An 11,529-nucleotide genomic window follows, 5' to 3' on the forward strand; every position below is an offset into this window, starting at 1 on the left:
CGTAATGTACATATAATATAATTGAATCAAATTGAATTTCTATCAGTAGCACAGATAACTAAGATTTTTACAAATCTAAAAGTTATTGATAGATTACAGAACCTTAAATATTTCATAAAAACTTAAGTAAGGATATAAGCCTCTGAGAGGATGGAGAGCAGGCTGATTATCATTGCTTATAGAAGTAGAGACAACTTAAAAACAAAAGACTGAAAGGCCTATGAATAACAGGTATCATCACATTTTTCTGGTGAAGAAAATAAACATTTTTAGTGTCCACAGTGTTTAGGCAGATGGTGGGTAGAATATAAAAATGCAGGGAGATTTTAAAGCTATATTAATGACCTGGAAGTTGGGTCTTATCGAGCACTATGGTTAATGAGGAAGTAAGATTTTAATCCATGGTTTGTGTTATGAGCTGAATTGTGTCCCATTAAAATGTATACATTGGGATCCTACCCTCCAACACCCTAGAATATGAGTGTAGATAAGGTCTTTCAAGAATTAATTCTGTTAAAAGAGGTCATTAGGGTGGGCCCTAATCCAATATTGCTGCTGTCCTTACAAGAGGAAATTTGCACATAAACAGGAATGGGGGAAGACCACCTGTAGACCCACGGAGTAGACAGTCAAGGAGAGAGGCCTCAGAAGAAACCAAACTGCCAGGACCTTGGCCTTGGACTTCTATCCTCTGCATTCAAGAAAATAAATTTCTGCTGTTTAAGCTACTTCATCTGCAGTGCTTTGTTATGAGAGCCCTAGCAAACTGAGATGATGTGTAAGAAAAATTCTCAGGAGAGGACTTATTAAGGAACTGAGTTATGTTATCTGCTTCTGGAGGCTATAATTCTGAACATGGGATTGGATTTAAGTTACTGTCTCTTTTCCCACTTCCCTAAATGTACTTGAAATTGTGTCTCGGGCACCATTTATTTCTACTATTTTGGGCAAATGCAGCAATTAAACCAAGGGCAAAGAAGACTGCATTGTGTCAGACAGATACTTACATATCAGAAGGCAGAAGTGAATCATTTTCCCACAGCCAGTGCCTGCCAGTTTCATTATAGTAGACTCCAATCCAAAAGAAAGATTTTAAGGAGAAGAAATGCTAGTGATAAACAAATACATGCAAATACAAGGTTCTCGTTATTATCTTTTCATCAACTGCATGAGAGTCCTTTTAAAAAAATTCAACACTGTGTTTATCTTTATTCAATTCATCCCATCCACAAACTCATTATCACATGCTATATTCCAAAACCATTTTGAGATTTAGCTAATGATACAGCAAGAAACAACACAAATTCCCAATTCTCATGGGAGACACGGAAAATAAATAAATATGAGTAAAAAGATAGTGTGGCTTTGGTGAATAAGGGAGTAAGGTTTTTAATGGCAGCAAGGGCTATAAGCAACAACTTTATAGACGTCATAAAGATTACTTTTACCCCTAACTCCTGTCTAACTCCTGTCTCTTCAGGTGCAGAATGGAGAGAACATCCTCTATCAGAAGAATTCTTACAGTGGATGCTTTAACTCGATGCTGATGTCCATTGGCAGAGTGAGGGAAAGCTCTTCTATCTCCTTGTATCCTGTTCTAGATTGTGAGGCACTGCTCACACAATGCCATTAACTTTTGGACCACAAAGGCTATACTATCTGGTTGTTGGGCTATATACCAGGTTCTTTTTTCTCTGATTGGGATAGTTCTTGTAATAAGTGTCTCCTTCAAAATTCATTCAATATGCATATTTTCCAACTGTCTTTTTTTGAGGGGTGTAGAATTCACCTGGGCTAGGAAGCTCCCCTGGAGAAGGGCATGGCAACCCATTCCAGTATTCTTGCCTGGAGAATCCCACGGACAGAGAAGCCTGCTGGGTTATAGTCCAAGGGGTCACAAAGAGTAGGACACGACTGAGCGACTGCCATGTTCGCATAATATAAAATATACGATTTGAACTATATTTAACTGTACAGTTCATGATGGCACTAAGTACATTCACATTGTTATGAAACTCTCAACCTTCATCTGTCTCCAGACTTTTTCACCTTCCTAAACCAAAGTGATCAATGCAAAGAAATAGAGGAAAACAACAGAATGGGAAAGACCAGAGATATCTTCAAGAAAATTAGAGATACCAAGGGAACATTTCATGCAAGATGGGCTCAATAAAGGACAGAAATGGTATGGACCTAACGGAAATGCTATGGACCTAACAGAAGCAGAAGATATTAAGAAGAGGTGGCAAGAATACACGGAAGAACTGTACAAAAAAGATCTTTACAACCAAGATAATCACGATGGTGTGAACATTTACCTAGAGCCAGACATCGTGGAATGTGAAGTCAAGTGGGCCTTAGAAAATATCACTAGGAACAAAGCTAGTAGAGGTGATGGAATTCCAGTTGAGCTGTTTCAAATTCTGAAAGATGATGCTGTGACAGTGCTGCACGCAATATGCCAGCAAATTTGGAAAACTCAGCAGTGGCCAAGGACTGGAAAAGGTCAGTTTTCATTCCAATCCCAAAGAAAGGCAATGCCAAAGAATGCTCAAACTACCGCACAATTGCACTCATCTCACACGCTAGTAAAGTAATGCTCAAAATTCTCCAAGCCAGGCTTCAGCAATACATGAAATGTGAACTTTCAGATGTTCAAGCTGGTTTTACAAAAGGCAGAGGAACCAGAGATCAAATTGCCAACATGTGCTGGATCATGGAAAAAGCAAGAGAGCTCCAGAAAAACATCGATTTCTGCTTTATTGACTATGCCAAAGCCTTTGACTGTGTGGATCACAATAAACTGTGGAAAATTCTGAAAGAGATGGGACTACAGACCACCTGACCTGCCTCTTGAGAAACCTATATGCAGGTCAGGAAGCAACAGTTAGAACTAGACATGGAACAACAGACTGGTTCCAAATAGGGAAAGGAGTACGTCAAGGCTGTATATTGTCACCCTGCTTATTTAACTTCTATATAGAGTACATCATGAGAAACGCTGGGCTGCAAGGAGCAGAAGCTGGAATCAAGATTGCTGGAAGAAATCTCAATAACCTCAGATATGCAGATGACATCACCCTTATGGCAGAAAGTGAAGAGGAACTAAAAAGCCTCTTGATGAAAGTGAAAGAGGAGAGTGAAAAAGTTGGCTTAAAGCTTAACATTCAGAAAACGAAGATCATGGCATCTGGTCCCATCACTTCATGGGAAATAGATGGGGAAACAGTGGAAACAGTGTCAGACTTTATTTTTGAGGGCTCCAAAATCACTTCAGATGGTAATTGCAGCCATGAAGTTAAAAGACGCTTACTCCTTGGAAGGAAAGTTGTGACCAACCTAGACAGCATATTCAAAAGCAGAGACATTACTTTGTCAACAAAGATCCGTCTAGTCAAGGCTATGGTTTTTCCAGTGGTCATGTATGGATATGAGAGTTGGACTGTGAAGAAAGCTGAGCGCCGAAGAATTGATGCTTTTGAACTGTGGTGTTGAAGAAGACTCTTGAGAGTCCCTTGGACTGCAAGGAGATGCAATCAGTCCATTCTAAAGGAGATCAGTCCTGGGTGTTCTTTGGAAGGACTGATGCTAAAGCTGAAACTCCAATACTTTGGCCACCTCAAGTGAAAAGTTGACTCATTGGAAAAGACTCTGATGCTGTGTGGATTGGGGGCAGGAGGAGAAGGGGACAACAGAGGATGAGATGGCTAGATGGCATCACCGACTCGATGGACATGAGTTTGAGTGAACTCCAGGAGATGGTGATGGACAGGGAGGCCTGGCGTGCTGCAATTCATGGGGTCGCAAAGAGTCAGACACGACTCAGCGACTGAACTGAACTGAACCGAAACCAAAACTCTGTCGCCACTACACACTAACTCCCCATCACCCCTCCCCGGCGATGTACTCCCCTGCCGCTAGCATCTACCAATGTACTTTCTGACTGTGAGTTTGACTATTCTAGGTGCCTTGTATAAGGGGACTCTAACAGCTTCTGTCTGTACCTGAAGGTCTTTCTACTTATTATTTCAAAACATCTCCCCCCTTTACATAAGAGCCTGATCCAGTGGCACATTTTGCATATGAAAATGTAAACAAAAGATAAACTAGTCATACCCTTCAGCCATTTGTCTAGTTCTGAAACTCCAGTACTTTGGCCACCTGATGTAAAGAGTTGACTCATTGGAAAAGACTCTGATGCTGGGAGGGATTGGGGGCAGGAGGAGAAGGGGGCGACAGAGAGTGAGATGGCTGGATGGCATCACTGACTCGATGGACATGAGTCTGAGTGAACTCTGGGAGTTGGTGATGGACAGGGAGGCCTGGCGTGCTGCAGTTCATGGGGTCGCAAAGAGTCGGACACGACTGAGCGACTGAACTGAACTGAACTGAGGTCATGTAAATGTAAATAACTCTCAGCTTAATCCACTCAATCGACTTCACATGTTTCACATACCATTATGATGCTCTGTTTTACAACTTACCATTTCCTCCTTGTTTATCTTGATGAGACTGGAATTTAGAGATGAACAGGCACTTTGACTCTCTCTCCAAGTTAACTTTTCCTTGGAAAAGTAGTAACATCTGCATCTGAACCAAACCCAATTCTCTGGACAAGAATGACACTGAGGTCCAAGACACAGGTTCTCTATGACTGCATTGGGGAAAAAAAATCACATAGCCTGACTTTATTGTGTTAAATACACCTTGTAAACAGAAGTACACCTTTGTCATGAGAGTAACATTTGATAAACACAAAAATTACTCATAATAAAATTATGAATTAGAATGAAAACTTTCCTTTTTCTCTCACTTCTGAGACATGTTGGAGCCTTCATATTTTATATGACACGGGTGACCTAGAATTTATTCATGTTCTTATCTCCATACTTTGATATTACAGCATTTCAGGGTTAGAATGTCTTCACATTACATCTCCATTAGATTAATGTGTGTTACTATTTTGCCCCTGTAATATAAACTCTACTTCCCCAAAATTTGTTCTCATTACAGGTATTTCTATTCCCCTACAAACATATGAAGTCTTACAACAATTTTTTAAAACACCCCAGAAAACCCCCAGAAAACCTTACCCCGGTCTTCTTATATTTCAGTTAATTATACACAAACATCAGTTTCACAAGACTGTAAGTTATTTGATGGCTGGAATTATGTCTTATATTTTCTATTACACATTCTAGAGTAACTTGCCCAGAGAAATCTCCATGTGTGTGGATAGATAGTGATAAGTGTTAGTTGTTTAGTCATGTCCAACTGTTTGTGACCCCATGCCAGACTCCTCTGTCCATGGAATTCTTCATGGCAAGAATTCTGGAGTTGGTAGCCATTCATTTCTCTGGGGGATCTTCCCGACCCAGGGATAGAACCTGGGTCTCTGACCAGCACAATAATACTTTTAAATACGTTTAAGTAATCAGTGTGTAAAACCTACCTTTCTGCTGGATTTTGAGAGATGGTTTTTTGGAAGAAGCTGCAAAAACAGTCAAATATCATGAGTAGATCTTATTTTAAGTTGAAACACCAAAAATGAGACACTCAAAGACTATATTTCATAAAAATAAATCAGCAATTTTCAAGAAAATAAAAAAGGAAGAATTTGGGTAAGCTAAAATTATTCTCAGTCTGTTTTGGCTTATCATATTCTATGAAATTAAACAGTGCTCCTGAGGGGAAGACAATTTGGATGTTTCTGTATTTACTTACAGTTTGCAGCAACAACAGCTACCACAATGGCCATTAGGAGAAGGCACAAGACACCCAGCATGCTAGAAATGAGCCTCCATGGAAGAGGCAAGACATTTCCTGAGAGGATTGAAAACACAGAATCAAAATTAGATGAAGCAAGATGACTGGATGAACAAGCACAATGCTTCAAGAGTAGCTTACAGTAAGAACACATCAAATACATGTCAATTCTTGATTCTCACAATAGGCCTGAAAAATATTTTCAAACAGTTTTAGATAATACTGAAATAGATGTTTAAAAAAAAATCTCATTTTTTCCATAGGCTTTTTGTCTAAGATAACACAATAAATTCACAGCCAAACAGAGTCCCTAATTCACTAATGCTGCCTCCAAAGCTTACCATCATTCTTCTCCCTGCCCCCCCCCCAACTCCCACCCCCACCCACCCACTACAAAAAAGAAAAGAAAGATAAGTTGAGCAAGAAAACTGCAGAATGCCAATCGATTCATTTAGGCACTGAGCAGGTTTCCACATGAAAAGTTAAAAGAGGCTACAATTTAGATTAGGAAGTCAACAAATGGCGTCTGTTTACTCTTCTCTCACATATTAAGGTTCGTAGTGTTTCATGCAAGTATAGAACCAGTGATGGTGTTATGGAAAGAAGAAGCTAGGGGCTTCTCTGATGATTCAGTGGTTAAGACTTTGCCTCCTAATACAGGGGCTGTGGGTTTGAGCCCTGGTTGGGGAGTTAAGATCCCAAATACCTCACGTCCAAAAAGCCAAAACATAAAACAGAAATAATAGTGTAAGAAATCCAATAAATACTTTAAAAATGGTCCACATCAGAAAAAAAAAAATCTTTAAGAAAAAAAAATAAACAGCTGCCAGCATCCCTGATGGACCTATACTTCACCAGTTGGAAGATCAGAAGCAATAAAATGCAGGCTTATTTTTGTCATTCAACTCGGGGACATTTAATATGTAAAAAAATAATTTTTGAGTATCACCTTTATCTTTCATATCAACTTCCTTCCTCCCACTGAATTTCTTCCCCAATATTATTGTCACGCATCTCTTACAGTCTCTTCATTCGTTATCACCACCATGCCTTAATCACCCAACTTAGATATAGTGATGGGTCACCTGAGTGATTGCACTGATGCCAACTGCTCATTCTCCATTTTATACACCTTGTGTACGGTTACAGATATCTGATGAAGGAAGTCAGACAGCTTGCTACTGATTCACATCAGGGTCCCAAACTTCACCTGGATTCTCAGTGGCACTTGACAGTGATTTACCCAATCTATTTTGTGCTCCAAATTTAAAAGAAATACATTTATGTTCTGCTTATGTAAATAGTTACATCAAAGATTTTGGCACAAAGTATACTACACTCTAGCCCAGAGATCAATCAGTTGAAAATATTTATTTCTCACACTATACAACTTCTGGCTTCCAATCAAGGTATCTAACTCAATCCTCTCAAACAGCTACAGCTAGTCATTGTCCTTCATTTACCATTGTTGTCTCAAGGGAATTACTTTCCAGTGCATTTCTATTCAAATCATATTCTTCCTCTAGAGTCTAAATAAATTCCCACTTTAGCAGTGAGATTTCTAAACTATACAAGGTATCTTTTAAATTATTTACAGTATTTAACATTTGGCCTTTAGCATTATCTGCACTAAATTAACATTTACATTTTTGGTTATACATTTTCATTTTCTAACTAAATTTAGAAACTATTGTATTTTTCTATCCCCCAGTGCATAGCATGTCAGTATACAACCTTAGGCATTCTCTACATGTTTACTGAATACTCTGTTTTAATGTAGCTTACCTTCATCATTGACATCTTCTGCTATATTTTTGTGCTGTTTTTTACAAGGTTTCTGGTGTTTCAGCTTCTTCTTGGTTAATGGCAATTCATTTGGATTCAGTTTATCCTTAACATTTTTTGGTGTGTGCCTCTGCTGAAAATCCTGGTTTAGAGCAGTAATACTATAAATTATGGGTTCTTCATCCATCTTTATATAGGAAAAAAACTGTAAGGGATAAAGTGCTCAAATATCAGTATATCCTTCTATAATTTGGGAAGGCATATTATAATATAGAAAAGTGAAACAATAATATAAAATTTGAGTTGTGGAGAATTCCCCAACAGTCCAGTGGTTAGTACTCTTTACTTGTACTGCTGGGGTCATAGGTTCAATCCTTGGTCAGGGAACTAAGATCCTGCAAGCCACGTGACATGGCCAAAATAAAATGAAATAAAATCTGAGTTGATAAATAGATACATTTATTACACTTCCCGGAAGTATGTTCTCAACAGTTTGAAGCCCTGAGTACAGGGAAAAAATGTCACCAAGAAAACAAAAGTAAAGGAAACAGAACCCTACAAAAGTTAAGCTCTCTTTATTCTTAACCAATTCTTATATAGAAAGTAATCATTGCTTTTAGTACAGAATTTAAAATTTAAAAATTCTAGGTCTGCAATGAAGTCACCCCAAAATCCCAAGCCTATTTCTGACATAGTTGCAGTTTGCCTCATGAAATTGAATAGTAAAAGACAGAGCTGGTATTCTGCTATTATTAGAAATTGAAATATATTTATTAGCTGTGATTCTCGGAGGCATTGCACAATTTACGATTAGAACACAAAGTTAACCATTTCACTTTTCCTAAGTGACTCTATGATTAACAACAGGACTTATGAACAATATCTTTTGTATTATTTTGTAACTGAAATAAGACACCTCATAAGTGGACTTAAGAGCTTGTTTCTATGTTTTATATAAATTCTCTTTATTGTTAAAAAATAAGCAAAATAGGTTAAGCATCCAAATAGCTAAACTTCAAAAGTGTGAAGAATTTTGTTATAAACACGGGCTATCAGATTCATCGCTGGCAAAACACTAAACAGGATGAAGTCCCTTATTTGTCAGGGTTCTAAATCCCTTCAGTTTAAACTTCTCCGAGAAACTTTATTTAAAAAAGATTACTGGACATACATCAAAGACTTGAACATAGTCAAACAAAGCAAAATGCAATATGTTGAAGCAGAAAAAATATTATACTTGATGTTTAAATTTATTTAAAATGTTTAAAACTAGAAACTGCACAAAGAAGAACTGTCTAGTGGTCACATCTTTCAGGAATGAGAGGGGGATGGATTACAAAAGAGCCAGAAGCAGTAAAACATACCTGAAATGAGGAGGGAATTCCTTGTGCTACAAATTAGTTTGTGTAAGTCTGAGGAAGCAGGACCTGGCACAGAATCAGAAACTGGGCCTCAGCAGAAAAACTACTTGTTATGCAAGGTTTCAGAATTAACCAACAGGAAGCCTTATTCTTTTTTTTTTTTTTTTTTTCTGCATCTGTCCTTAGCAGCCACAATATTGCTGATATAATCTTATCTCTTGTAACTTAGGCCAAAGTTACAAGAAAATATTACATGCATTTTATTCTCAGCCATACTAAATAATAATGTTTCTGAACTGAAAAGAAAACTTCGCCCTTCTATATTATTTACTACACTGCATTATAATTGATGTTTGTGTATCAGTCATTCCACTGGACTAAAGGCCTGAGAGAGACCATATATTTTGATCATTTTACCTGTAGGTAATTTTATGTTTATGAGAACATAGTAGACATAAAATTCATCTAGAGTGGATAAAGAAATTCCTTGCAATTTCTTCATTCAGGCTACTTAGACGACTTTGCACTGACATCTTTCCCGTCAGAGATTTCTCTTCACACATTCGCACATAGAGAGAACTTTAAAAAGGTAGGAACAATGTGCAAGTTAGGGGGGAAATTACCTTTAAATAAATCTCAAGGAAATCACAGTATTGGCTCTCTCAATGACAATATGATAATAAAATGAAGTTTATTATATCAGAAAGTATCACAAAATCCTAAAATAAACAAAGGGAGAGTGAGCTATTTTTTAAGTCAATATATGCTCTAGGATTCTTGCCTGAAGAATCCCATGGACAGAGGAGCCTGGCAGGCTACTGTCCATGGGCTCACATAGAGTCAGACCACGACCTAGGGACTAAACCACCACCACCTCCGTGCCCCTTAATGGACAGAACACAGGGAAAGAAAGACACTAGGAAATAAGGCACGTCATGGAAGCATGCCAAAATTCCTCAAACTACTCTGCTTATGACAAAATCGACAATAGACCCCCAAATTTATGTTTTGGTTCAATGAAGATGGGTAGATAGTATGCAGTCAAGTGCTATATACAGCCATTAATGATTAAATAATCAATGTGCATGTAATACGTGCATGCCTGTTTACAAAGCTAAATTTAACCAGAGAGCTACAAAATGACTAGGGTAAATAACGTAAAAAAATACTTTCTGTATGCTTACCTCTCTGAAGTGAGACAAGCCTTTTTCAGGCTATTAGTTCCTTTTTTAAAATTTTATTTACTTATTTATTTTTGGCTGCAGTGGATCTTTGTTGCTGCACACAGGCTTTCTCTAGTTGTGGTGGGGGGGGGGGGCTACTCTTGTTGTGGTGCTCAGGCCTCTTATTGCAGTGGCTTCTCGTTGCTGAGCACAGGCTCTCGGGTAACCGGTCTTCACTAGCTGTGGCTTGTGGGCTCTAGGGCGCAGGCTTAGTAGTTGGGGCCCATGGGCTTAGTTGCTCCCATGCGTGTGGGATCATCCCAGACCAGGGATCGAACCCATGTCCCCTGAATTGTCAGACGGATTCTTAACCAATGGACCATCAGGGAAGCCCTGTTATCAGTCTTTTCCCCATGCTCGGCCATTGGCCCAGGATTCAGTATCTAATCTCCGGATACTGAAGAAATATCTTTAGCTCTTTGGGGTTTTTCTTATTAAATGATTAATAAATCAGTTGAGTAACTAGCCACAACAAAAACCAGCATAAGGCAACAGGAAAAACTTTGGTGAACGTCAGGCTTCCCAGTCAAGACTTGCAGAATTCCTGAGCTTCTAGAGCAATTTAGTAATAATTAACGATGCTAAAGCTGAAACTCCAGTACTTTGGCCACCTCATGCAGAGAGCTGACTCATTGGAAAAGACTCTGATGCTGGGAGGGATTGGGGGCAGGAGGAGAAGGGGACGACAGAGGATGAGATGGCTGGATGGCATCACTGACTCGATGGACATGAGTCTGAGTGGACTCTGGGAGTTGGTGATGGACAGGGAGGCCTGGCGTGCTGCGATTCATGGGGTCGCAAAGAGTCGGACACGACTGAGCGACTGAACTGAACTGAACTGAAGTGACTGCCCAAGAAAACTGGGGTGTAGGGGTGCAGTGGAAAGGAAATCCAAGAAGGAGCGCATAGGTATGTGCATAGAGCCGAAGAATTGATGCTTCTGAACTGTGGTGCTGGAGAAGACACTTGAGAGTCCCTTGGACTGCAAGGAGATCCAACCAGTCCATCCTAAAGGAAATCAGTTTTAAATATTCACTGAAGGACTGGATGCTGAAGCTGAAACTCCAATAGTTTGGCCACCTGATGTGAAGCACTGACTCACTGGAAAAGACCCTGATGCTGGGAAAGATCGAAGGCAGGAGGAGAAGGGGACCACAGAGGATGAGCTGGTTGGATGGCATCACTGACTCGATGGACATGAGTTTGAGAAAGCTCTGGGAGTTGGTGATGGACAGAGAAGCCTGGAGTGCTGCAGTCCATGGGCTTGCAAATAGTCTGACACGACAGAGCAAGTGAACTGAAATGAACTGATAGCTGATTCACTTTATTGTACAGCAGAAACTAACACAGCATTGTGAAGCAATTATCCTCTAACAAAAAAATTAAAATAACTG

General features: G+C 39.2%; 1 protein-coding gene across 7 annotated transcripts in view; it reads right to left on the bottom strand.

The window, feature by feature from the left end:
- Positions 1–8,998, bottom strand: part of LOC105613002 (killer cell lectin-like receptor subfamily E member 1) — a 28,874-nt gene extending 19,876 nt beyond the window's left edge. For 6 of the 7 annotated variants that reach the window (XR_006059437.2, XR_009599998.1, XR_006059432.2 and 3 more), the window contains exons 1-6: positions 8,916–8,998; positions 7,552–7,756; positions 5,725–5,823; positions 5,453–5,491; positions 4,485–4,654; positions 1,008–1,108 (exon numbers count right to left, since the gene is read on the bottom strand). Coding sequence is in view for 1 of the 7 variants with exons in the window: in XM_012175400.4 (XP_012030790.3) it covers positions 1,008–1,108; positions 4,485–4,654; positions 5,453–5,491; positions 5,725–5,823; positions 7,552–7,738 (596 nt within the window). In the remaining 6 variants the exon portion in view is untranslated. The remainder of the gene's footprint in view (positions 1–1,007; positions 1,109–4,484; positions 4,655–5,452; positions 5,492–5,724; positions 5,824–7,551; positions 7,757–8,915) is intronic. The other variant, XR_009600000.1, reaches the window with a different exon arrangement.
- Between the last annotated feature and the right edge of the window lie 2,531 nt (positions 8,999–11,529).

This window comes from Ovis aries, chromosome 3 (genome assembly GCF_016772045.2).
Source record: "Ovis aries strain OAR_USU_Benz2616 breed Rambouillet chromosome 3, ARS-UI_Ramb_v3.0, whole genome shotgun sequence".
NCBI lineage: Eukaryota > Metazoa > Chordata > Mammalia > Artiodactyla > Bovidae > Ovis > Ovis aries.